We start from the raw sequence: 24,892 nt of genomic DNA, 5'->3' as shown, positions 1-24,892 counted from the left end.
TTATATAGGAATAAAAAAAGCTTTTTAAGCTAGTTTTAATATATTAATAGATTTAAAAGGTTAGTTTAATTTTAATTAAGGCGGTTTAATAATAATAAAATATCCTTTTGCATTTTAAAAAGGCTTATTTCTTACCTTGCTTATAAAATTATTTATAAAGAGGTTTTAAATTAAAGTTAAAAATTATTTAATTAAGGGGTTTTAATAGCTAAAAGTTTATTAAAGCTATTAAGTTAATAAATATTATAGCTTAATAAACATAAAACTTATTAATAATTATTTAAAGCATTATTAATAATATTTAAGGCCTTTAGCTAATTAAGCTAAGGTTAATAAGATTATTAAATTAATTATATATTAAGGAAATGCAATTATTTAAATGGTTGTAAGCAATTAATATTAAATTAATAATTAAATCTTAGCGTAAAAGTAATGAAAAGTTAAACTAAGTTATAATTATTATGTAATGAAATATATAAGGGCTTTTAAAACTAAATTAGGGAATTAAATGGGGTTGCTAATAGTTAATTTAATTAAAGTATCTTGCAAAATATATATATATTAAGAGAAGCTAATGCTAGGCGGGCTATGGAAGGTATGGTATATTAGAAGAAAGGGGAGTGCTTAGTTATCCCCTAACAATGATATCATATCCCACTCCCTCTAAACCTCCCGGATATGCTGGCCATTAGACACTCCTCAATAGTCGAACCGTCAAAGAGCTCAATGATCAACTTGCATGAACTGAAAGCGTTGAGACTGCTCATATTACCCAGCAAGCCAGCCAGATCCAGATCACTTTCTTATCTCAAGAGCAGTCATCTCGGCCACCACCTGCCCTCGACCCTCTTCACCGCCAGCTCATCCCCAAAGCACACGTTCACCACAATGAGTTGGATGGACAGCTGGTCAAGACCTTCGAAGCATCAGTCCGTTCCGGCACCCTTCTATCTGCTCCCGGGGGGAGAGACGACTCCTTATTGCCACTCATGTGGTCGAGTAATCAATTCGCGGCGAAAGGCGCAGCCGTCCGTAAAGGACGACGCAGACAAAACCCCTGTCAAATACTGCTCAGCTAGCTGCCGGGGCCGCAAGCCGGGAAAGGTTGACCGTGAGATTGAGGCAGTATTCTTGCGGTTCCTGCAGGGCGAGGGAAAGCCACCGTCACTCGATGAGGGCAGCAAGCGGGCACAGAAGTCGAAGAAGGGATCCGGTGGAAAGCGAGCAAAGGGCGACCAGAGGTTGCTGATATCGTGCGACGAAGTCGAGAAGTTTGTATTTGGCCCGACTGATGAAGGGGCCAGCACGGCCTGCTCTGGCTCAGAAGACGATCACGAGGGAGAGGGCGAAGGTAAGAACGGCAGTGCCACGGGGATAGCCCTCGAGGCCACATCATCAGAGCCTCGAGACATGGTTCACAATTCTGGAACTCTCATAGACCCAATAGAAGATGCCGCGCCCTATATAGACGGGGATGTTCTAGCCCGCATGTCTGCCCGCAGCGGAACGCGGGTACGGCCGCCTCAATCTACGTCGGAAGTCAACGGTAGTGTGGGTGGCGAGAAGGGCCGGGCGAAGAGAGTAGACGAGACGGATGAGATGCTGGAGAAGCGCAGGCAAGGCCAGAAGAAGGCACGGCAGAGAGAGATGGTCAGATGTGCAGCGAGACGCGCCGTCGTGTTCGGGCTCTTCGCTGGCGATGGGCAAGGGGAAGGGGAAGGGGAAGGGGAAGGGGAAGGGGAAGGGGAAGGGAAAGACAGGAGGAAATGCGAGGCCGTCATGAATGGCCAGGTCGTCGAGCCCTCGTTTGCCAAGGGATCGTGGAGCATTCGCTGGAGAGAATGAAATCCATGGTCTTTCGGGCTGGCGAAAGAGGGGAGAACATTCATGTTGAATCTAGCCCACTGTATCACGGCCCCCAAGACTGGGCATCCCAGCACCCCTTGTACAGTTCCTGGATTGTAGTTGTCTGTAAAAGCAATCCAGCCCCACGTTATTCCCGTGAAGCCGCCGAGGCAGGGCCAACTTCCACGTTCGATTCGGGCAGCCTCAGTTCTTCTTGTCTGACGTCGAGTTAGGAGTGCCCAATATTGCCGCCACCTTGTCCTTGAACGTTTCTTCGCCCCTCGTCTTGCGGGCTTGCCTCTCGGCCTCCTGCTCCTTCCACAACTCCTTCACCTTGCCTACCATGGCCTCCTTTGACCTCAGCTCGGCTTGTATGGCAGCCGCCTCGGCGTCGCGTTCCTTCTCGTCCACTTTTGCCAGGGCGTCTTGATACCTCTTTTTCGCCTCCTCGCTCATATTTGCGATGCGGTCATCGCCGATCTTTGGCACAAAAGGCTCGAATTTGGGCTCGGGCAGGCCTTCCGCCTTCGCCTTCTCGATGGCAGCCTCTTGCTCGAGCATCTGGTGATACAGCTTATCGGCGTGCATTTGTATCCTCTCGTCCATCTCAGGCGAGCGGTCAATGGCATTTATATAGCCGAGGGCTTTGAGAAGCCTCTGTCGCAAGAACCGTCAGTCTTCCGGCCGGTCATTGGAAGCCAACCCGAGAGCAAGCGACTTACCGACTGCATGTTATAGCACCTCTCAAACTTCCGAACTTCGTCCCTGCACATGGTCATGCGCGCCTTCAATGACCCGCTCTTCATGCAGTTGTTCCAGTCGAGCTGTTCCTCGGAGCAATTCTCGAGGGCTGCCTGCCCTATCGCTGCCTTCCGGCTCTTGAACGAATCTAGCACATCCTGCAGCTTCTCGTGGTCTGACTTGGTCTCGCTCTCGACCTCGCCGATCGGCTTGTACGTCTTCCACAGGTGCGCATAGCGACCGTCCTGGTACAGCGATTCTTTCGGTACTGAGCTGGACACGGTTTCGCTTCTTGCTGTCTGGTCGCTGGGCGAAGTTGCCGCACCCGATTCTGCCGCTGCCGGTTGCTGGGCTTGTCCATCCTGCTTGGGCTTGCTGCCGTCGTACTTGACGAGCGATTCCTTGCGCAGGAACTCGCGGACTTTGGGGTCAAAGTCTTGCAACGGATCGTCACTCCTTCTCCCCCACAGAGAGTCGAGCCAACCCATCTCGCTCGTTAAACCTAAGGCGTCAAGGCGAGTGCGCGATGCATGGTCTGGACTGCCGCCCTGGAGGAAAAGATGTCGGCAGCGAACTCGGCAAAATCGAGCCCCAGTCAACAAGCTCCTAGTTGGACAAGGATCAAGTTTGAGCGGGTGGGTCATTACGCCAATCACGTGCAGTTCTTTATTTGATGTACCGGGCACTCAGGCCTTGGAATTGATTCTGATTTCTAGGGGATGTTTTATTTTTGGCTCGAAAGCGATACCAATAGTTGACTTGAGACCGGGCTGCGAATGCATATTAAAGATTTTGACAAGAGCCGCATTTTGGCCAGACCCAGAGGCCGGGGAAAGGGTAACAACTCGAGGCTCCGAGCAGCATGTCTGGACTGAGGCTAATTGGAATTGCTGTGCCTAAGACCATGGAGCCGGCCTCTCAATCCTGCATTTCTACATTCATGACATGATCGCCCCATCCACGGAGGCGTCCGCCGACTGAGCCCACGCCGCAGGTCTTCCACCGTGAGAGGCTCGACCCGGGCACGTTCGGTGCACGGTGACTTGAACTTCTTTCCTCTGGCTCTACACGTGGTAGTAAAATTCGTTCGTGTTTGAGATCTTTTCTTCATTGACGGAGATCTCGATTCCGCTGCTCGTCGACAATATCACACATAGCCTCGCGTGCCCGTTCGTCGTCAGGAGACCTGGGTATGCCGAATTCGTTTCATTCCAAACTGCACTAAAGGCATCCTCGTGTCCTTTCGCAGTTCGCCCTTGATCCGCCGTCCATTTCTTTGTAAAAACCATCAAGCAAGCGACGCCAGAAATGCCAAAGGAGATCCCACTCGTTCAATCCCTTTTTAGAACTTGGAGAACTTCTTGACGGCCTTGCCGGTGCGGGGCAGCACACGGAGAACGTTGAATCGGACCTGAACGGCAGGAGATGTGTTAGCCTGGGGTTTCCCTCTGCTTGTGCTTCTCTTGTTGTGAGACCTACAGTCTTGCTCAGAGGCCGGCACTGTCCAACGGTAACCTGGTCACCCTCCTCAACACGGAAGGCTGGGGAGACGTGGGCGGCGAGGTTCTTGTGTCTCTTCTCGTAACGGGCGTACTTGGGGATGAAGTGGAGGTACTCGCGGCGGACGATGATGGTACGGTGCATCTTGGTGGACACAACAGTGCCGGTCAGGATACGTCCACGGATGGAGACGAGACCGGTGAAGGGGCACTTCTTGTCTGTGAGAAGCAGTCGGGGTCAGCGTTCGAATCCTTGCGCTCATTGCCGCTTTTTTCGCTCCTCGTCCAGGCGTCCTCCAGGCGTCCTCCAGGCGCTGGCTGCCCTCCTACCAGCCCCACAAACAGCAGTCCCCCGAGAAGTTCGTCGACGATGCGCGGGCCTAGCTATATTTTCACGTACCAATGTACTGGCCCTCAATGGCAGTCTTGGGGGTACGGAAGCCCAGACCGACATCCTTGTACCACCGGCGCTGTCCAATATCGTCAGCTTTCGATGTGCTTTCTTGTTGCCATTTCCAATACGAATATTCTTGGGCCACTCACACCACCCTTGCCGGGACGCTTGGTCTTGCTCTTGGTGACAAGAGAGATGTGAGGCTGCTTCTGGAAAGCGCGCTCCGACTGGACGGTCAGCTCGGTAGCCATGTTTGCGGTTGAATTTGCCGGTCGCGAGTGGTTGTCGAGGGAAGTGGATTCGGCGACGTCGCGATTCTATCGAAAGAGGACCTGGATTAGTTCACCGAATTCGATTGACCGTTGAACGAGGCGTCACAAATCCATAGAGAAGTCGAGATACGCAATGCTGGATGGGCAGGAGACACTCACAAATTGACCGACAAGCTGCTGGCAGAGTGGTGGTGAGTCTCTAGAGTGGGGCGCTGTTTTTTTGGTTGGCAAAAATCAGTGCTTTGCTCGCGCCGGAACGGAAAAACCTGGGCGGTCTGTCCGGTGCAGATTGTACTACCGTACTGCAGGAATGGGGGACAGTGCCTCCGTGCTTGGAGCTGCCGACCTAGGCCTAGTCAGCCTAGTGTGCTCTTGGCCCACCCCCAGCTGCGCACCCCCCTCCTTCTTTCCCCCCTCCCCCCCTTCCCCCCTCCCCCCTCCCCCCGGCACAACTCCCGTCCTCCGAACCCGCACGGTCAATTCCCTGTCAACCAGAACGCGCCTAATCGCATTGTTTACATAGGTCATCGGCCCAAACTCGCAAACGACCGAGCAACCAACATCACAGCCGCCATTCCAGTGCACACCACGATACTATGACCACATAACTTTGCTTTCGCTTTCCTGACGCGTCTTTTGCTTCTACGTCTTCTGAAACAACCATGGTTGGCGACACTACACTGCCGGCCACGCGCCGAACCACGCGCAAATCGATCAGCGCCATGGAAAGGGACAATGCGACGGTGGACCTGGGCGCCGGCATCACGCTGGCGGACAACAGGAAGAAGTCCAAGTCGCGCAGCAAGAGCATGGGTCCTGGAGGTTTAGATGCTCTCAAGGCAGGTTCTGGGAACCGTCGAGTGGTAGCACTCTCACATATCGTCCATCTTGTTAACGGCTTCTGACACGGCCATAGTCACTGGCAGGTCCCGCCCGGCCACTGCCCCGGTCTATCCTCAAGCCCACAATGCCTCTAGCCGAGATACCTGGCTACAAACCAAGACACTCTTATGCCGCCGGCGCACTGGGTACCGAGAATCAACCGGACCTGCTAAGCGGCGACGACCTCGGCTCGTCAGGTACAAAGGTTGCACTGCGAACAGAAGAGGAACAGCAGGCGGCAGCACGGGAACGGGAGGAGCGCGAGAGAGCAGCCCTGGAGAAAGAAATCAAGGACAGGAGGGAGGCCCGCCGGAAATCTCTTGCGAACCGTCGAGTTTCGTTTGCAGCCGAGGCCACTCTGCACACCTTTCATGAAGTCGAGTACATGCAAGACTCTACAGCATCCACGGACTCGACGCGCAGAGCGTCATCGGCCCCTACACCCCCCGAGGCCGCACCCCAGGAAGACCATCCCGACCCAGATGCATCGGACACACCCTCTACGCCACCCGATCAGATCGAGGAGACAGTAGCAGAGTCTCCAGAGGACCAGCGACATCTTCATCAGAGGAACCAAAGAAGAAGCTCGGGCCTGACATCAGAGGACGACTTTGACCGTCAGAACGACAACACGATAGCATCCACTATTTATGACTCCGACTCGGACGAGGGCGACGATGTCGCAGAGGTCCAAACCGAGGCATCGGGCTCGGACAGTGACTCTGACAGCGACGGGACGATGATGACTATGGAGGCTGAAGAGATGACTTCTGCATCTCTTGCATCAACGAGGTACGGAGATGAGGCCGACAACACGACCTCCAGCCTGGATGGTGCACTAAGAGAGGCCGCTCGGCGAGCTGTCAATCAAGCACGAGAGCCCGATGAGGATGAGGAGGTCATCTCGGGCTTTAAAGGGTGGGGGAGGAAAGCAAGAGAGCAGCGAGAGGCTGCTGTCATTGCTCAGGAGCCCCCATCCGAGGAGGAAATTCCCTCGAGTCCTCTTAAGTCCAGTCCTGAAAAGTCCGATATTAATGAAGGCACGGAAATGGACATGGATATGGACATGACTAATGCCGTCGGTGGGATCATCAAACAAATCATTCCGTCATCGCCAGATCAAGCAGGCCAGGAGGACATGTCAATGGACGTTACCAACGTATATGGTGGCATTCTTCCACAACTACAACCTCCGACACATGACGATGAGCCGGCTCAGGATGAACAGACTATGGAGTTCACCACAGCTGTGGGTGGCATACAGCGACCCCCGCCATCCGATGACGATCAAGAGATCCCAAGCGACGAGGACATGTCGATGGAGCTCACAACCGTCATGGGGCGTGTGCTCGGTGCTAAGAACAAACAGCTCAGGCAGTCGTTGCAGTTGAGCTCCTCGCCCGTCAAAGATCCAGTTGATGATGATGGCGATGGTGATGGGTTGATGGAGACGGCGCTGGATGTGACCAAAGGCATCGGCCGCATTCTTCCCACAAACAACGAGGATGAGTGCTTGGACGCTGACGCTGACACTGCCACGGGCATGGACCTGACCGCAGCTGTTGGTGGTATCGTCAAGCCTGTATCTCCAGCAGAAAGAACAGCTGCGAAGAAGCTTATGGAGCAAGAGGCCGACCAACCCGAGATGACCACGACACCTGATTTCACCACTACGAGCTCCCCACCGAAGCAGCCCTCGGTACGAGCCGTGGCAGAAGACTCACCCAACCTGTCCGCTCTGAGCGGCAAAAAGCTTCGACGAAGCAATGGGCTCCTGTTTCCTGCGACACCGAAGTCACCCACAAAGAATGCCAGCCCCGCGTCCCAACGCAAGACGCGCTCTCAAGGACCAGCATCGCCGGAATCATCACGCAGTCCTGCACGGAGTAGCAGCCGGACACCGTCGCCAAAGAGGCTGGGCCCGCTGTCGAGGAACCTTTCGCCTCAAGCAAAAGCCACGCCATTGTCCAAATCGCCTGCTAGGCCTTCCAGTAGTCTATTCCAGCGAGACTTGACGACTGGGTCGAGAACACCCCTGGTGGTGTTAACACCGCAGCGACCCAAGCTGTCGGGTGTTGGAGTGGACAGAAGTGGCATTGGATCACCGCGTGTCACCGAGCTTCTCGGCCGACGTAGTTCGATCGGAGACACTGCTGCCACGTTTAGTCCAATCCAACTTCCGCAACATCGCAAGGCCGTGGCATTTGAGGATCCCAGGATCATGGAAGAGGAGATCGACAGAGAACGTCGCGACGATCAAGACCGTGAAAGCGGTCGGCGTATCCTGGAGAAGGAAGCCGATGATATTACATCTAGTCTGAAGGAGATGATACAGGGCTTATCTCCGAAGAAAAATCCCCTGAAAGGCCGGAAGAGCTTGCACGTCGGCAGCGCAAGGGGCCTTTTGGGGAAGCGTCCTTCTGAGTTGGAAGATGACAGCGATGCCGAAGTGCAGGATGGCATCAAGAGGCTTAAAGGGCATCAGGGCAGTCCAGTGAAGAATATCAGACTACAACAGCCGCCATCCAAAGCCGAGACGACCGGATCACGACCTACGTTCCCACCCAATCGAGTGCCAGGCGACACCGGAAACAACACATCCACGCCCACAACGGCGCCGTCCCCATCAAGAGCGACAACTCCGAAGGAGCAAGGGCGGTTCAAAAATATAGACAACGATCAGCCGACTGCCACATTCACCTTCCATGCTACTCCACTGGCAGATCTTGCGGATCTGCAACCTCCAGACGATGATGAGGATAGGATCCACCTGCAGGACTTCCTCAACTTGACCAGCATTCGATTCATGGAGCTGACAACCACGAAGCGGCGGCATACCATTCTACCTTCATCCCGTAAGAGCAGCCTCTCTGAAGACAAAGACAGCCTTTCCCTTGAAAAGTGCGTCGTTGCCGGTGCTTGCACGGTGCCGATGCTCGAGCTATTTCAGCATTCCTGTCGGGAACTGAAGAAGTACATTTCGGAAGGTCGAAAAATTGTTCGCGAGATCGAAACGGAGACATTCCAGGAAAACCCGCCTTTGTTCCGCGAGTATATCACGGCTTCACCCGAATTCAAAAACCTCATGGACAATCAGTTCAAGAACGTCAAGACCAACGCGCGATTGCTCAGCAAAGCGATGTGGTACGACTGGAGGATGAAGCTACAAGATGGCCTCAGGGAGGGCCTGGTCAAGATTGCCGAAGGAATGATAGCGGATGAGCAGCTTCTCGAAAAGCAGCGAAAGCTCCTGTCTTCCGTCTTGCCTGCGATGATGAAGCAGCTAGACACGCTAACTCGGGAGTGTGAGAATCTCGATACTGTTGCCAGCGAGCTGGAAGACTGTGATCCTCAGGAACTGAATTCTGCCCGTGCGGACCTCGCTTCTGTGGAAGACGACATTGAGGCGAAGAGCAAGGAGATCGCACAGCTCCGAGAGCAGTTCAGAACAAGCGAGGAAAGGGTTGGACAGCTTGTGGAACAGAAGCAACGGTGCAATGCAGACATCAAGGAAGCCGAAAGGATCAGAGAGGAATGTCGCGGCTGGAGCTCCACCGAGATCAGCGCCCTCAAAGCCAAGGTCGACGCCATTGAAAAACAACACGGCTGGGCAATCACAGGAGTGGTGGGGACCAGCGTATCGGTATCCTACCGCCACGAGATCGAGCTCGTATTCGACACGGCCCCATTCAGGCCAGGACAGCAGGACTCCCGCATAGATCTCTGGTATATCGCAGCGAGCAGGGAGCGAAAGCCCGTGCCGTTGACACCAGAAAGGGAGTTTTGCCTTGAGTGCATACGCGACCATCTCCGCTGCCTGCCTCAGTCCAACACAAAAGTGAGCTCGATGCTCGGACTGGTCAGCCGCGGGTGGGACCGCGCAAACGCACTGGCCAATCAGATATACCAGCTGAACCTCGCATTTCCAACTTCAGCAGCTCGCACCTCGGACTCTTCAATCTCCATTTCTTCGACCTTACTTCTGGCCCCACTGCAGACCAAGGTTGGGGTGAGTTTGAGCGTGCAAAGCTCGGTCGGTGTCGACAGTCTCGATTTCATTGTTTCAGCTCAGGCAGCTATTGTCTACGGTGAGCAGTTCAATGCGGGCAAAATGGTAGACTTCTTGTCAAGCCGAATAGGGCAGCGTGTCTATTGTCCATCTGAGAAGGAAAGTGAAACGTGGGTCAATGTCGTCGCAGACTTGCACGCAAGGCTGCTGGCCCGAGGGAAGAAGTAAACAATGCGAGGAGTAAGGGTTGCCTGCAGCATTCTCGCACAATGGGCACCTCGCCGCGATTGCCAGAGGGTACCCAGACACCAGGTGAACAAATCATTTGTATTGTCCTGTATGACTTTATGCCTTGAATAGGAGTGGGCACAGCTTTATGGTGGAGCTAAACGAAAGCCTCATTCTGTCCGGTCTCAACGATGGTTTCTGAGTGTACTGTTTCAATGGGACCACCGCTTCAGCTCATGTCCCCATTGTGACACCTACCTACAATGTGAAATTCTGCTATATGAATGGGTGTCACCAAGATCAAAGTTTCTCGACTATTTCATGCCGACCTTCTTCCTGTACTAATTAAGCCTTCTCTATGTCTTTTCTCTACATACCGCCAGCCTCTCATACCAGCCTTCCAGTGGGAGACCAAACAGTTCACAGTCTTTCTAACAACTCTTCTGAGGAACCTTCGACCCCCCTAGCCCTTTGAATCCTATTTAAGGCTGCAGACAAACTTCAACTGCCCAGTCGCGGAGGCATCGACGCTGCCTGTTGATTCTCTGCCTATTTGTGGCATCAAGTCACCTTTTGATATCCTGCCTGCTTGCCGCATATTTTCACTCCCCTGAGGATTTGCAATCCCACCAGAACCCTCTTTCTATCAGAAGACAGCGCACCATCGCCCAGCATGCTTGACCAAGCGATGGAGCTCTTCCGCCGCCTGATTGGCATCCTCATTGCCACCTTCGATATTGCGTACACGCTCATCTACTACGCTTATGCCACTATTATCTACAGCACCGGGGCTGTCTTCCTCCTCCTCTGTTGGTGCGCATTCTGCGCGCTCACCCAGTCCGTCGCCGATCACGTCCCTATCAAAAGGTGGACTGATCGCCGCCTTCAGGATAAATTCTTGCGAAAGGTCAAGAATATGGGCTATCAAGAGCTCAACATGAGAGCCAGGCTCATCAATGTTGGAGAAGACATCAAGATGCGCAACGAGGCCAACAACCAGATTCTCAAGGAGATTTGCGACGCGGGAAATTTCAGTAAGTTCTTTTCTTTCTCCGGCGAATGTCTTGGCCTCTTCCTTTTCAAGATGACACTGGGGTTGAAACCTCTTGAAGTTTCATTGGTCTGCCTCAGCAGCGGCTATTGTGGTGTATGGAATTGCAATTACTGACAATGTCACAGTCATGAGAAAGGTTAAATACTATGAGCCTGAATTCAGAACTGGCCGCTACGACAGTAAGCGAAGCTCAGCACATGCCTACGCAATCTTCAAGGTTGCATTTGCAAGGCGTATCAGGAGAATGTCAACTATCTTTCTCTATTCAAAGCCTCATTATATCGCTTCTAGCCGTAGCCATAAATCACTGACAAGTTCTCAGTCCAGCCAGTTATTCCTGGGATGTTTATCCCCCCACACCCAACCCCGGCGGCCCCATCTCCCTTCGCCATCGTCCGCTGGTGGTTCTCACAAGACTATGATAGCCACCGCCTAGAGTGCTCCATCGCAGGCTTCTCCACACAGCTCACACAGAACAAGCAGAGGCTGAAGGCCCTGGACCAGGAGAGCGAAAGCCTGAAGCTGGAGCTGACCCAGGCCCTGGAGAGGAAGCGCCAGGTGCGGCACGAGCCCACCCTCCCGAACTACAAGCAGATGTACCGCAACTTCGACGAGGCCCTCGAGACCATGAGGACGCTCCGGCACAATCTACCCCTGCACCAGTGCACCTACGTGTGCACATGTCCGCAGGAGGCGGCTCCCTCCTACCCGGAGTGGCTTGTGCCTCCCAAGCGACTGCGACGGTACGCCGGCCCCTTTCTCCATGTCTTCCCTATTCACGTCAGGACAAAACAGCTAATATGAAGTTTCTCTACAGGTGGGAGTGGGGTTTGCTGGCCCCGGGCCAGTCGCCTCCCCGGGTGACGTCTCTTCCAGACGTCGGGAGCTGGTCTGCGCCTCCGGCTGCCCCGGCTCTGAGCCAACCTCCTCCTGCTGCCGCCACCCCATTCACCCCAGCCACCCTCGTCTCACTGCCGGCCCTGTATCTGCCGCCTCTCTTTGGGCCACCACCTCCTGCTGCCCCTGTGAGGCCTGTCACACCTCCACCACCTCCTCCAACGAGCCTCTCCCCGGCCGAGCGGCTCCGGGACCCTGCCGGTGTTCGTGCCAGGGCTCCTACCCCTCCGCCCCCAGCCAGTCCTCGCTCTTCTCGCCCTCACTCTTGAGCTCGCTGTTGAGTCCGTGGTAGTGTCCGTGGTTCGTTTGGCTGCCCGGTCGTGTTTTCGATCGGTTGTTTTTTGTGTCTGTGGGACGGTAGTTGTCGCAAACCAATGAACTTTCGTGTTTTCGATCGGTTGTTTTTTGTGTCTGTGGGACGGTAGTTGTCGCAAACCAATGAACTTGAGGTTTCTCTGCGCGGCTACTCGTTCTCAAAAGCTACCCTCGTGCCTGCTCTGATACGTGAACACGGCGATCTATTTCTCCGAATTAGTGTCCGCGAATGTCCTTTTCCGAGACGCCTTGAGAGCACTCAATAGACGCACTTAGTCGATATTCTGCGAAGTGAGCCGACATTCTGGGCTGTTTCTATGTGGGCTTGTTCGTTGTAGGCCCAGGCTCTTGGCCCCCGTACTCATATAGCCTTGTTGCAATACTAATCCTAGGGCAAGTCTTAACTGGCAAGCTAACCTTCAAATGTACTTCACTACTTCCAGTAGATAACAAATCAATCATGTGGGCACTTTTGCCGCTTGGGGATTGAATTGAGCATTTGTAACTCAGCTGAGTCTTCTTCCAATCAGCATACATGTGCCACGAAAATTACTTCCACGACCCATTGTGGTACATTTGCTGACAGGAGATTATCTATCCAGTACTAGTAGCATCATCAACCAGAGAAAGCTTTAGGTCGGCCGCTCACTTGCGAAATCTTGCTACTCTGTACCCTTCAACTAGTAACTTCAGCAGGCAAGGAAACTCCCACAACCCACCGGTCCTCGATGTCTTCGAAACCCACAATCCGCGAACATTGTTCTCCGACTCGGGACTGTCGGCCGTCCTAGTTGAGCCCTTGGCTTGACCGGCATTCAACGCCGCGTCTAGCAAGTCTCTGACGACATTTGCGGCTTGGATCCGCGGAGGACAGGCCCTTTAGAGACGGCATTTATTATGTCCACAGTGGAGGCTGGCATGGACCTCAGGTGCGGACCTCCACCTTCCAACTATGCGCTTCTGCTTCATAATGTAGTATAGCATAGTTCCGGCCCAGTAGCAGCCTCCTCCGGGCTGCATTGTCTTTCGGTGTTGGCCGACGCTGTGCCCAGTGTGTGTCGCTTGAGGGTAAGGACAAGGAATAGACCTTGTTGTCGCAAGAATCTCATGTTGGCGGAGCGTCGAACTGGCCGTCGATACGGACTCGCGAAGCCCAAGGCTAGAACAAGGAGTGGCCGTCTGGATCTAGTCCCCCCTGCCAGCATGCGCCTATCTTCGAGTCGCTTCGAATACGCATTCGCGATGACTTTATCGACGTGTCTCTGCAATTCCTGAGACCCGGTAGTACATTCTTCTTTCGAGTAACAATAGTCGGCTAGCGCCAAAGTCCTGGGAGAGCTCCATAACTGAAGAATTGCTCTTCGAAGTCCTTCATCATGCCCCCAAAGGACGTTTTGGTATCTATGGTTTCGACTTCAGCCCCGCCTCGGAACGCGATAATATCACTGCACAGGCCTCTACCCGCGACAGAGCTTCCGCCACCAGTGACACTATGCAGGGCGGCAGCTGGGCGGTACTCGGTGCGAACATCGTCCTGCCCCGGGACTAGGCGTCTGAATAGGGTGAACACGTCACCTGGGCGTACACCACTCATGTGCTTGAGTAGGTTGGCGTGCACAAACAACGGTTCTGGATGCGACGGGTCGGCTGGATCGGCACGCCCATCTCGTGGCGGACTAAGGCCGTACTGTAGCATAGCAGCGCCGCAGAAGTTGTCTCTTTGATCGCGGTTGCCCAGCAGGGACAGCCAGCGCGGGGCGGGTGTATAGGTTATCCCAAGAGCCAGGAAGGCATAGCGGCTGTATTGGTATTAGCGTGGTTAATTCCCAACAAGCAATGAGAAGGCGTGATGTCGGCCTTGAGATTCCCAGCTTACAATGTATCCTTGTCGCCACCGCTAAACCAGAAGTCCCCCTCCTCAGCCATGTACTGAGCCAGATACAATGCGGCGAGGTTCAGTCCATCGTTGCCGGACTTCGCGATGAGTATCTGCCCACTGTCATGCTCCCAGGCATTGTGGCAGGGGATACCAAGCACACGGTGGATGGCATTGTCCGGATGGTCACGGTTCAGGTCTGGCCAAAAGACGGCGTTCCCTCCTCGGGCATCCCGGAAAAGGGATGAGTCGAAGAGGGCGCCCACGTCGGACAAGGGATAGTTGTCCGAGTCTAGGTAGAGCACCTCGTCAAAGGAACTGCGAAGGATGGCCTCGGCCTTGAGCTCAAAGTTCTTCCAGCGGCCGGGGGTTTTCTGGGTCGAGACCTGAGAGCCATGTGAGCATCGTGCATGGGGAAAAGAGACGGCCCCGATGAAGCCAATTGCGCTGCACATACCATGTGAGGAGTGGCGCCGAGGTCTCTCAGCTGCTGCCTCTGACCCTCGTCCGTCAGCTCGCCCTCAAAGTGGAACACTTCTATCGCGCCACGCTGCCATCCCAGCTTCTGGATCTCCTTGATGCACCCGATGGCCCTGTCTACAGTCCTGTGGTTTCCTGCGGCAAATACGATGCCGCGCGAACCCTGGCGGACGGGCTTCCCATCTAGACCAAACCCAGGGCCGATGAGGGCAGCCTCTCCCTCGCTGGCGGTATGCTGCTCGAGATAGTCCAGAGCGCCTCTGCGCATGCGGTCAATCGTCTCGGGATCGACGGCGAGCCATTTCTCGTGGTCGTTTTTGAGCTGGTCCGCGTTGACCTGGGCATTGGCTTGCTCCAGGGGGCAGGCGTCCTGGTTCTGTTGGCTGGCCTGCTTGTGTGTGAGGACAGGCCTCGAGAGGAACCTGTCCACGGCCTGTGCGAGCTGGGGGTAAAGTGCAATGGGCGTGCCGAGTGAGAAAGGCGGCGGCAGGTAATCCGAGACCTGAGCGACGTCGAAGACCTTTGGTGTCTCGACCCATGCTGGCAAGTGAGCCGCGCCTGCTTGATTGGGTTGGCCCCGGCTCGGCGGGCTCCCGGGGCTCTTGGGGGCCTCGGGGGTGGTGCTTTCTGGTTGGGCAGGCGGCTGCAAGTGCTGTGCCGTGCTGCGCCAGTCGAGACGAGTGCCGCCGTGGTACGCATATATTGTGAAGCAGAGGATGCTTGCAGTCATGGACGCGAGGACCCAGGCAGGCCGCCTCTCCAACTTTACATGGCCAATCCGAGCCATCGCGATCCAGCGCTGGCGGGTGCGGGTGCGGGTGCGGGTGCGGGTGCGAGGTCGAGGGCAGCAGAGCATCAGCACGACCAGAACGCAGCAACTTGCGGCGGTGGCCTGTTTGGCATGGCGCGGTCACAATTGCCCACACTGATGCGAGCTGCCCTCTGACGTTTCAACAGGTGTCCGTAGCCGTCTGAGGATTGGGTTGAACGAATCAGTCCCCGGTACTTGCAGGCCACAGCATGATCGCTGACGTCGCACCTCGGTGCATTTACTATGCCCCGTGTGGTTTTACTTTCTATCGTCACTGGCCCCCTGATGCCTCTACTTCATGTGCGGCGGGGCATCGGCTCGCCTTGGAAGGTCAGACGCAACCGAGTGCAGGCCAAGCTCCTATGTAGAAAACATCGAGACGGCAACCGCCATGCACCGCCCAGGCCCAAGGTGACAGCTGTCGGCCTACGAGTCCATCGCTGCTGCGTTGGTTACAACTACACGGGCAACAAGCGTCTCCAGTCCGGCACTGGTACTGGCACGGGACGTATGGGTGCGTCTTCTCTAGTCCCTCTGTTTCTTTGGCAGAGGAGAACCTCAATCTCGGGTCTGTCCATTTTGCTACGTACGCAATCCCAACCGCCCGGGCTTCACAGGGCTTCATCAGGCCGGGGAAGACCGGGTTGTCACTCGGGCAAACCTGTCAGCCGACTGCCCTGCCACAGGTTTTGTGTAGTCTACCACCGCACACCGCGCGAGAAAGCGGAATTGTATTAATAGAATTGTTCAGTAATCCAACTATAGCCAGCTCAGAATCCTGCTTGCCTCCCCGAATCCGCAAACCCCAAGTTGCACATCTTTTACAGGCCGCGGGACAAGACGGAATACGCCGCCAGCTGTCGAGAGGCAAGCGGTCCCTCGCCCGCAGTTAACGGATCCATGCAACTGCTGCCCGTATCTCGGCCCTCTCGAGGCATGACACATAAGATTTGAGTCGGCAGTCTGTGCCTCCCCCGGGAGTATCTCACGGCTGGCTCCAACTTCTGCATCTCTTGTTCTACCGGCCCACAAGCATCCTACCACTTGTCCCTCAAGATGACTTCCAAGGCTGTCTTCATCCTCGTCCCCGGGGCATGGCATGGCGCCAGCACCTGGGACAAGGTGGCTCGTCTACTCGAGGAGAAGGGTCACCGCGCCATCGCGGTCAATCTTCCGTCCACGTCAGGGGATGCTGCCGCGACTTTCGGTGACGACGTTACGCATGTACGCAGCCTGATCCTCGGCGAAGTCAGACAGGGCCACCACGTGGTCGTGGTAGTCCACTCCTACGGTGGCGTGGTCGGCGAGAGCGCCGTCAGGGACGTGCCCACAGCTAGACACCCCAGCCCAGACATCGCCCACGGCAAGGTGATCGGCCTCGCCCTGATGGCAACTGGCTTCAACGTGGCCAACATGTCCTTTATCGAGGGCTTCGACGGTAAACCGCCGCCAATATGGCGTGCAGACGAGGAGTCCGGCTTCGTGGTGTTCACAGACGGCACAGACCCGGCGGAGCTGTTCTACCATGACCTCCCCACCGAAGAGGAGAAGCAGTACTGGGTGTCGACCCTGACGAAGCAGAGCATCAAGTCTCTGTACGAAGGCCGGGAGCATTCGTACGCAGGATGGCAGGACGTTCCGTCGTGGGTCCTGATGACGACAAAGGATCGGCCGTTGCCTGTGGAGGCGCAGAAGATGATGATCCAGACGGCTGTGGACGCCGGGGCGAGTGTGGAGATCAGGGAAATAGACAGTGGTCACAGTCCGATGCTTTCAAGGCCAGAGGAGACAGCATCGTTCTTGGTTGAGGCTGCAACGGGCCTTGCAGGCTGAGAAAGTCACCGCCATGTACTTTCCAGGGGTTGCCACTTGTGACTCTGTCCTCAGACCGTGGCACAAGTGTGATCTTCAATAAAAATCTCAACTCTTCCGCACAATAGACTTGGCGTGTCATGCGCCAGTGGTGCTTCTAATTCCGTACCCGAGAGATGATGGGTCAGTCCAAGGGTGGTATACGTGGTAGCACAGAAGCTGCAAGCTGTCTTTATGTGTTCTCGACCGTGAACGGTTTGGCGGTCAATGGCGCCAGATGTTCGGTTTCCATGATAAAACAAGTCATTATATCAAGTCGGTCAAAAGACAAATCGCGAAGGCTTGGGCCATGGGGACCTGTCAACGCCCACACTTCATCGCCATCAAACTGTGCCGAAAGTCTCGAATTGTCACCACACCTTTACAAATTGTGGATTCCACCCACAAAGACGCCGGTTATGTTCGTCCCCCCAACGCCAGTGTATACAAATGGTCCAGCAGGCCGTCCAAGACCCTGACAACGCCGGCTGGTATATGAAGTGACTTTCGTTCAAGCCGTGCTGCCGTTGTTCCCCCTTCAATTCCGACCGGCAGCACTCCTCTCTGCACTGAAGTTGCTGGTACAAGCCAGCAAGAACTTGCAGCATGTCAATGTCAGTTTGCAAGCCCTGGTCCAGCTGTCATCCTGAGCCAGACCGAGCTTGATACTGACGTCCTCGATCTTGTCACCCTCAATTTTATAGGGCAGCATTAGGGCCTGATCACTAAGCCCGTCACTAGCATTCTGTCTCTCGACAAAGGCACCGAGCTGCCGTACCAATTCCAGGAATGCGACCATGGCGTTGTCGAACTTGCGATGCATGAATGTGAGACCCAGAGGCATGTCGCCAGATGAGTACAGCTCAAGAGTGTGCTTCTTGGGTGCTGGCGGCGGCGCGTTCCTGTGGCTGCCGAGCCGGCTGGAAGAAGGGGATATAGGGTCGTAACGGATTATCTTGGAAGTTGAGCCCATGGGCACAGGCTGGTACCCGTCGAACTGGTAGCCGAGCTTATCGGCGACTGTGACTAGCAGCAGGAGAGCATGGCCCCAAGCCGCGTTAATTTCGGGCCAGTCGACGGGCTTATTCGACAAACGGCCCAGCCGGAGCGAGTTGATGGTCGCGAAGTAGCCGTCAAAGCTGATACAGAAGGTGTCGTTGTAGACGTTCGACCTCTGGAGCTTCTCGAGCAGGCGAGAGTCGTGGTCGAACTTTGAATTGATGCTGTCGCGCTCGTTCTGGAAGTCTGTCAACTTCATGGCAAAAGCGTTGCGATCCCGCCAGAACTGCTCCTCGTCGGCGTCGAGCTGGCGTGATTCATCTTCTAGTCGGAGAACCTGGTCATCCAGTTGCGCCTTCTCATGCTCCAGTCCCTTCAAAAGTGCGAGAGCCTCCGCCTCACCCTGTTTTGTCTTTGCCAGGGACTCCTCTGTCGCTTTGAGCTCGTCATCCGTTGGCGCTTCTGCTTGCATTTCCTTCAAGTACGCCACGTACGCCTCCCGTTCATGGTTCGCCGTTTCGAGTTTCTTTTGCAGGCCTTCCACAAGCATTTCGGTACACTCCACACAGATTGGGTGATCCACGTCCGACCTCGCCGAGAGGATCTCATGGAGCTTGGTGATGCGCTCCATCTCGTGCGACTTCGAACTGCCATCGTCTGCCGCCTTTTCCCCTGTCGCTCGCCGAGAGAGAGGCTGGCTAGGCAAGCGGCTCGAGTTCACAACCTGGGATTCTGTAAGGTATATGAAGGACATTCCCGGATTGTCTCGTTGTTGTCCTTCGCCTGGTCGTGCTGCGCCAGTAGGCTTCCTGAATGTGGCCGGCCCGACATTTTTGGAGACACGGTCGTATAGCGATTTTCTAGCTTCATCTTGCGTGTTTGTGGTCCGGGAGGGAAGATGTCGTTTCGGGGTGGGCTGGGACGATGCTGCTACAGGAATGTGAGCACAATGAATTGGACTGGGCCTCGTCGTGGTGGCGAAGGTGAGAGGCATCCTTACCGACAAGTAGGTCATATGCTGCTGGATTTAGGTCCTCTAGGGAGCTGTCCAGCTTGAGAGGGGTTCGGCACTTTTGGCAGTACATTCTCAATGACGTGCTCGTGCAAGCTGCACGGCGTTGGTAAGGAAGAGGAGGTTGCCTACATGTAGAAAGATATGAGGCTTTTCGCGTAGGTGAATAGCCCGCAGAAGTGTCGAACTGACGTCGTCGAGAGCAAGCTGCCGAGGTGGAAGGAAGCCTGCCTGCACAGTCAGGCCACCGAGTACCTAGGTAGATACATAGGTAGTGTAGGTAATATGACAAGCGACTTGCCTGCCTGGGTGCCGAGGCCGGACCCGAAGGCCAAGCTCCCCAAACTCAGCCCTACGGCTTCAGGGGCCAAGGGTCTATCTCCAGGCCGCCCCACAGCGCGTTTTGACGCGTCTCATTCTCGATGAAACTCCCTATCCTCGCATCATCGCTTCGACCACGGGGTCACATCCCCGTCCCACCTACAAACACAACATTATGGAAAGGCCTGTCAAGCGACAAAGGATTGCACTTGACCCACTTGGCACCGACGACGAAGACGAGCTCGACTGTGAGCCTAACGAGCTCAACCAGAGGCGAGACCCTGTTTACCAGCTCGAACAAGCCAGGGCCCGTGCTTCAAACAAGCTCAAATCCAGGTTTGAGGACATCTTTGCGAAGTACGAAAAGGACTTCACAGGTGTTGGTGACGAAATCGACCTGAGAACTGGTGAAGTTGTCGTGAACAATGGACATCTGCAGTCAATCACAGGCATCCAGGTGTTCGGAGAAGGTGACGAAGATGAAGACGAAGATGCTCGATTCTCAGGAAGCGACCGCCCTATTCATGGCGTAGTCGATGAGGCCTTGAAGAATGAGCTATCAGACGCTGTGGTGCGAAGGAGCCCATGGGAGGTGATAGGCTCGAATTCAGATTGGTCCCGGCCTGCAGCTGGCGTTGGAGGAGTCCCGGGGTTCTCATCTATGATTCCGCCGGCTCACGAGCCCTTCGTGTCACCACTTCAGCCCTTAGGCTCTTTGGAACATGGAAACACGCAGGTTGTGGACCCGGCATGGCAGGCTCCCGAACTCCCTCGGTCCGCATTCATGAGTCCACGCTTTGGAGCACAGGGACAGCAACATATGTTTGGTATGGGCCAGACCACCAAGGTGACTAGGAGGTCATTGCTGGAGCCCAGAAGCCAAGACGGTGAAGAAGAAGATGTCCTCCTGGGCGCCCCCGACAATGTTCTTGGGAAGAAGGAGTCGCCCTTGATCAAGAGTAAATTCCCTGCTGTCGGAAGCAGCCCCAAACAACGATCCTGGCTTGCATGAAATGATTCGAGATGTGATCGAAAACATTGCGGACACGTCACCATCATCGGAGCAGTCGAGAAAAAGCCGACCAGGCACAAGGCAACCTGCAAAGCCCAGGATGAAGCCAGTCCGGCCAGACGCAGACATCGACTGCAAACAGGGTAAGAAGCAGACAAGCAAGAACCGGACAAGTTCAACAGGCAAAGTGAAGGCGGTCTCCTCCAACCGGACGGACGGAGAAAGTCCTTCCTACAACAAGGGGCGAGGCCGTCAGATTATAGTTACATCTCCAGCGAAGGTCGCCACAATCCGCAAAAGAGAGCAGCCGAAGACCCATGACGAGCAGCAAACAGTTGGTTCAACAGGGGAGCCAGATCATTCAGGCGTGACAGAAGACTTCTTGGATATCACTGGAAACACACCTGTCAAACCAGCTGGGCAGACTTTTTATGTCGAGATCAAGGCAAGAAAGGTCGGCCAAAGCGACTCTTTTGCTCGAGATCAGGATGATAAGGAATTAACAACAGTCGGCAGAGGCTGTCTAGGCGTCGGGGTGTCGGATCAAACGCTGCAGCCTCCATTATATGGACCGTCGGATGTTGAAGAGAAGGCAGCCGACGCAGGTACCCTGCTATCTGGAAAAGAGAAGCGTGTGTCCGCGCCGACTGGAATTGACGACCAGGCACTACATGAAGCACGACCAAGTGTACCGCAGAAGCAAGCTCAAGATCGGTTCGAAAGGAATTTTGTAGACCCAAGCTACGCATTCTCAGACGAAGAGAATCTGCTGCCAAGAAGGAAGAGGAACAGCCGACGCAACCCAGAGCCGGCAAGTCGCGCCAGTCTGGCTGCGCAAGATACCTCGCGAGTTGGTGAACAGGCAGAGGCTGGGAAGTTTCCGCAGGTGGCAGTCGCGCTTGATGCTTCGGACCAGGAGAAACGGGATCGAGCTGCGCTGGCATCGCCACAGCCGAGTGTGGAAGGCGAGGCAGAAATACATACGACCGTCTCCAAATCAAGCCAGGAACAAAGGTCGGAACAAATGGTTTCTTACGATCCCTTAGCCGTACCTCTGTCTGCGTCACACCTGCAAACCCGAAGGAACCGGACAGAAGGACCGGCAGAAGAGCAGCCTAAACAACAAGCCACAGAAACACTACAATCCCGGTCACTCAGAGGCTGTTCTCGAAATAAGACTGGTGATGATCTCCATGGCCCATCTGAATTCGGACACAAATCGCCTCCAGTCGTTGCATCAATACCAGCTGTTGCGGAAGAGGGGGGTCCGCCCTCAGCAAAGCCACCAAGGACAGCAGAGCCTGCCCCAATACCGCCATCGACACCTCAGCCAAAGTCCAAGTCAAGGTCTGAGAAGACCGGGGTCTCCAGATCAGGACTCATCTCTCTCCTATCGGACGACGATGACGAAGAAGACGAGATCTCCTTCGATCTCGCCGACTTTACGCCCTCGGGGCACCACCGCATCCTCGCCTTGCGCCCGCACCATCACCAGCCAGCCACGTCAAGTACAGGCAAGAACAGGTGCGTCGCTAGCCTCCTCTTCGGCCCAGCCTCGACTTCCAAGGTTAGCAAGCAGAGCACTCCAGGTTCAACCAACAAGAACAGGAAAAGGAGGCGCCGTAGCAAAAACACCCTGGTAGGAAGCGTGGTCAAGGTTAGGCGTGACAGTCCTCGGGCGCCGAGTCCGGCGGTCTCGGTGGTACAGACACCTGGGGGCACGAAGAGGAGATGCGGTGAGGATGGGTTCCGGTGCGAGAGAGACTTCTGTTTTGTCTGCATCAGCATATAAGTTGCCACGTCACTGTAGGTGGAAGACGTCGGTATCAGTGAGAGAATGAGAGCCTGGCCTGTGAGCACGATGGGTTGGATCCGACAACAGCCATAAATCACGGCGTGGGGGAGAAACTTGCTGCCATCCGGCACGTTCATATTATTCGCCAGAAAGTGTAAAGCCTATGAAAACTGTGCTCGCAGCATTGATGGAAACCCCTCAAACGACCTGATTATGCAAAGTTTCCCACTATTCCCCCCACGTGAGAAAGTACCAACGCCTCTGCCACTGCGGCCGGGGAGTCTATCCGCCATGCCCGGCATGTGCAGTTCAATCCCCCTACTTCGCTTCTTCGGCAACACGCCACCACGACACACTCCTGCTCAATGGGTGCTTATCGTGAGTCACCGCAGAGACTGAAACAGTGCTTTCTTGGCATTGGGGGCAGGGTGTGCATTGACTGTAGCGTCTCTGGAGTAGTGGGTGGGTTCCCAGCGCAGCCTAACGACGAAGGGCACGGTGCCCATGGGCGGAATGCATTGGCTACAAGACGCTCAATCTTTGCTTCCAAGCACTGCAAGATAAATAGTAGTACGTAAATCCCGGGGCCGGCATGCAACCAGGCTTCACGTTTTGCACATCTCCCGTGGAAGCAGTGCATTCGTGCCCCCTGGTCACCCTCCTTGATACTGCTCTGATGGAGAAAGACAGTGTTCCGGGGTACCTCATCGGCGAACACAGACCATCAGACCGTAGAGTCTCGTTGTTGGTGGGCTACTTTACTGCGCCATCAAGAATTGACAACTCCAGGAGCGCCAGCCAGGTACGCCTGGAGATTGGCCTCGTCGCGAATGGGGTTGAAGTATGGGTGAGCCATGGCCTCTTTGGCGGTCAGACGCTCCTGTGCAAGGCGTCAGGGTGATGATATGAACCTGGCAGGACAAAGAGACATACCTGGTGATCGTAACGCAAGAGCTTGTCGAGGAAATCAATAGCCTCGTTGCTGACAAATCGCTGATTATCGGCATTGACGAAGCTGTGCCAAGGTTTCTTCTGGAAGCGGCCGAGGATGTCGTCGTACTGAGCGTCAAGCTCAATCTCATACTTGTCCAAGTAGTCGAACAGGTCATCGGTACCCAAGACCTTGGCTATCTTGACCAGCTGGTCGCTATTAGAGTTGCCATGGAAGAAAGGCTCTTTGCGGAAGATCATGGACGCGAACATCGCTCCAAGACTCCACATGTCCAGGCTGTAGTCGTACTCCTGGAAATCAACCAGGAGCTCTGGGCCCTTGAAGTAGCGGGAAGCCACGCGCACGTTGTATTCGGTGCCGGGGTGGTAGAATTCGGCCAGACCCCAGTCGATAAGCCGAAGCTGTACAGATTTCAGTGACCGCTGCTTGGAAGGACGGACCAGGCGGGCTCGAGGGATTCCTACTTTTCTGTTCTCATGGTCGATCATAACGTTATGAGGCTTCACATCACGGTGCATGATGCCCTTGCTGTGGCAGAAATCCAGCGCCTTGAGGAGCTCGGAAATGTAGAAACGAACATCGAAATCGTTGAACTTGGGGTACAGGCTTCGGAAGTCGGTATTGTTCACGAACTCGAAGATGAGCGAGGGCGTCTTGCTCTGTACGCACTCAATGTCAGTAACAGAGTTCTCTTCCTGTTGACCCAAAGGCATCTGACAATGGGGAACTCAGGGGCGCAAGCGCAAGGACTAAGAAGGGGGGGGGGCGGGCTCGAGAAGTCGGACTGGTAATCACCTGTGAATCGCGGACGACGTCTAGCAATGCGACGATGTTGGGCCCTCCGGCCAGGTTCTGCAGGATCTTGATCTCACGCTTGATCTTCTTTTTCTTCACAGGCTTGAGGACCTTGATGACGCATTTCTGGTAGTTTACCACGTTGACGCCCTCAAACACTTCGCTATATTTCCCACGACCTGCGCGTCGCCCCCTCCAAAGTCAGTTTGCCCTCAGTCACCGTGTCGCAGGATATTTTGATGGGGGGCACAAACCGATCTTCCGGACGACCTCGTAGTTCTCCAAGACACCCCAGCCTGGTGAGCACGCATGTTAGCAAGTGGCAGATATTGTTGCGCGCCACCTCGAGCTGCCATAGCGATCTGGCTCGGCCGGCAGGTGGGACATACTGATGTTAACGCTGTCGTAATCCCAGTATGCCCGAGGCATGTTCTGGTTGACGTCCGCGTAGACCCGCGCCATGTTGACCAGTGTGCGTCGACTACGCACCTATTCACTCGGCGGTAGACAGGTCGGCGATGAAGCTGCAGTCGTCTGGTGGGTGGGGTCGTGGGCCAACGACGGTTGTGAGGCTGGACAACAGTATGGGACCGCGATTCGAATCAGGGTGGGATGTCGTTATCTTTTAAGCTAGTGCCAGTGCCGTAGACATCAGGGTTCGGGGTGGGCACTGCCGCGTTGGGGGGTCCGAACTGGAGGACCTCGACGAGGCCGCCCCCTCCAGGCCGAGAGGAAACAGGCAAGGCTGAATTTATTTTTTGTCACCAAATGGACGTACGAGGCCTTGTCTCAGTGTCACTTATTGTCTGATTGTGAGTCACGAACTATCGGAGGCCTCGCCTCAACAACATG

At 54.8% G+C, this 24,892-nt stretch overlaps 11 protein-coding genes across 11 annotated transcripts; 6 read left to right on the top strand and 5 right to left on the bottom strand.

The window, feature by feature from the left end:
* Positions 1–888: 888 nt before the first annotated feature.
* Positions 889–1,845, top strand: INS49_002130 (uncharacterized protein; the record flags this gene model as incomplete). Its single annotated transcript, XM_043162944.1, has 1 exon — positions 889–1,845. The coding sequence occupies one exon, from the start codon at positions 889–891 to the stop codon at positions 1,843–1,845; it is 957 nt and encodes a 318-aa protein (XP_043031450.1).
* A 204-nt stretch (positions 1,846–2,049) lies between these two features.
* INS49_002129 (uncharacterized protein) lies at positions 2,050–3,074 on the bottom strand (the record flags this gene model as incomplete). The annotated part of the gene is made up of 2 exons (XM_043162943.1): positions 2,050–2,502; positions 2,568–3,074. The coding sequence occupies 2 exons, from the start codon at positions 3,072–3,074 to the stop codon at positions 2,050–2,052; spliced, it is 960 nt and encodes a 319-aa protein (XP_043031449.1).
* An 854-nt stretch (positions 3,075–3,928) lies between these two features.
* INS49_002128 (uncharacterized protein) lies at positions 3,929–4,730 on the bottom strand (the record flags this gene model as incomplete). The annotated part of the gene is made up of 4 exons (XM_043162942.1): positions 3,929–3,997; positions 4,066–4,304; positions 4,486–4,555; positions 4,629–4,730. 4 exons carry the CDS (start codon positions 4,728–4,730, stop codon positions 3,929–3,931), a joined length of 480 nt encoding a protein of 159 aa, XP_043031448.1.
* A 683-nt stretch (positions 4,731–5,413) lies between these two features.
* Positions 5,414–9,870, top strand: INS49_002127 (uncharacterized protein; the record flags this gene model as incomplete). The annotated part of the gene is made up of 2 exons (XM_043162941.1): positions 5,414–5,614; positions 5,668–9,870. The coding sequence occupies 2 exons, from the start codon at positions 5,414–5,416 to the stop codon at positions 9,868–9,870; spliced, it is 4,404 nt and encodes a 1,467-aa protein (XP_043031447.1).
* A 673-nt stretch (positions 9,871–10,543) lies between these two features.
* INS49_002126 (uncharacterized protein) lies at positions 10,544–12,090 on the top strand (the record flags this gene model as incomplete). The annotated part of the gene is made up of 4 exons (XM_043162940.1): positions 10,544–10,904; positions 11,050–11,103; positions 11,247–11,667; positions 11,742–12,090. 4 exons carry the CDS (start codon positions 10,544–10,546, stop codon positions 12,088–12,090), a joined length of 1,185 nt encoding a protein of 394 aa, XP_043031446.1.
* A 1,361-nt stretch (positions 12,091–13,451) lies between these two features.
* INS49_002125 (uncharacterized protein) lies at positions 13,452–15,279 on the bottom strand (the record flags this gene model as incomplete). The annotated part of the gene is made up of 3 exons (XM_043162939.1): positions 13,452–13,935; positions 14,013–14,398; positions 14,470–15,279. The coding sequence occupies 3 exons, from the start codon at positions 15,277–15,279 to the stop codon at positions 13,452–13,454; spliced, it is 1,680 nt and encodes a 559-aa protein (XP_043031445.1).
* Positions 15,280–16,359: 1,080 nt separating this feature from the next.
* INS49_002124 (uncharacterized protein) lies at positions 16,360–17,136 on the top strand (the record flags this gene model as incomplete). The annotated part of the gene is made up of 1 exon (XM_043162938.1): positions 16,360–17,136. One exon carries the CDS (start codon positions 16,360–16,362, stop codon positions 17,134–17,136), a length of 777 nt encoding a protein of 258 aa, XP_043031444.1.
* A 556-nt stretch (positions 17,137–17,692) lies between these two features.
* Positions 17,693–19,238, bottom strand: INS49_002123 (uncharacterized protein; the record flags this gene model as incomplete). Its single annotated transcript, XM_043162937.1, has 2 exons — positions 17,693–19,080; positions 19,154–19,238. The coding sequence occupies 2 exons, from the start codon at positions 19,236–19,238 to the stop codon at positions 17,693–17,695; spliced, it is 1,473 nt and encodes a 490-aa protein (XP_043031443.1).
* Positions 19,239–19,661: 423 nt separating this feature from the next.
* On the top strand, positions 19,662–20,498 carry INS49_002122 (uncharacterized protein; the record flags this gene model as incomplete). Its single annotated transcript, XM_043162936.1, has 1 exon — positions 19,662–20,498. The coding sequence occupies one exon, from the start codon at positions 19,662–19,664 to the stop codon at positions 20,496–20,498; it is 837 nt and encodes a 278-aa protein (XP_043031442.1).
* A 100-nt stretch (positions 20,499–20,598) lies between these two features.
* On the top strand, positions 20,599–22,290 carry INS49_002121 (uncharacterized protein; the record flags this gene model as incomplete). The annotated part of the gene is made up of 1 exon (XM_043162935.1): positions 20,599–22,290. The coding sequence occupies one exon, from the start codon at positions 20,599–20,601 to the stop codon at positions 22,288–22,290; it is 1,692 nt and encodes a 563-aa protein (XP_043031441.1).
* Positions 22,291–23,062: 772 nt separating this feature from the next.
* On the bottom strand, positions 23,063–24,502 carry INS49_002120 (uncharacterized protein; the record flags this gene model as incomplete). The annotated part of the gene is made up of 5 exons (XM_043162934.1): positions 23,063–23,173; positions 23,227–23,904; positions 24,041–24,219; positions 24,295–24,336; positions 24,430–24,502. The coding sequence occupies 5 exons, from the start codon at positions 24,500–24,502 to the stop codon at positions 23,063–23,065; spliced, it is 1,083 nt and encodes a 360-aa protein (XP_043031440.1).
* Positions 24,503–24,892: the final 390 nt, after the last annotated feature.

Source organism: Diaporthe citri (genome assembly GCF_014595645.1).
Source record: "Diaporthe citri strain NFHF-8-4 chromosome Unknown scaffold_1, whole genome shotgun sequence".
Lineage (NCBI taxonomy): Eukaryota > Fungi > Ascomycota > Sordariomycetes > Diaporthales > Diaporthaceae > Diaporthe > Diaporthe citri.
Note: the sequence above shows the minus strand (reverse complement) of the source record. Positions and strands in the feature narration are given on the sequence as shown.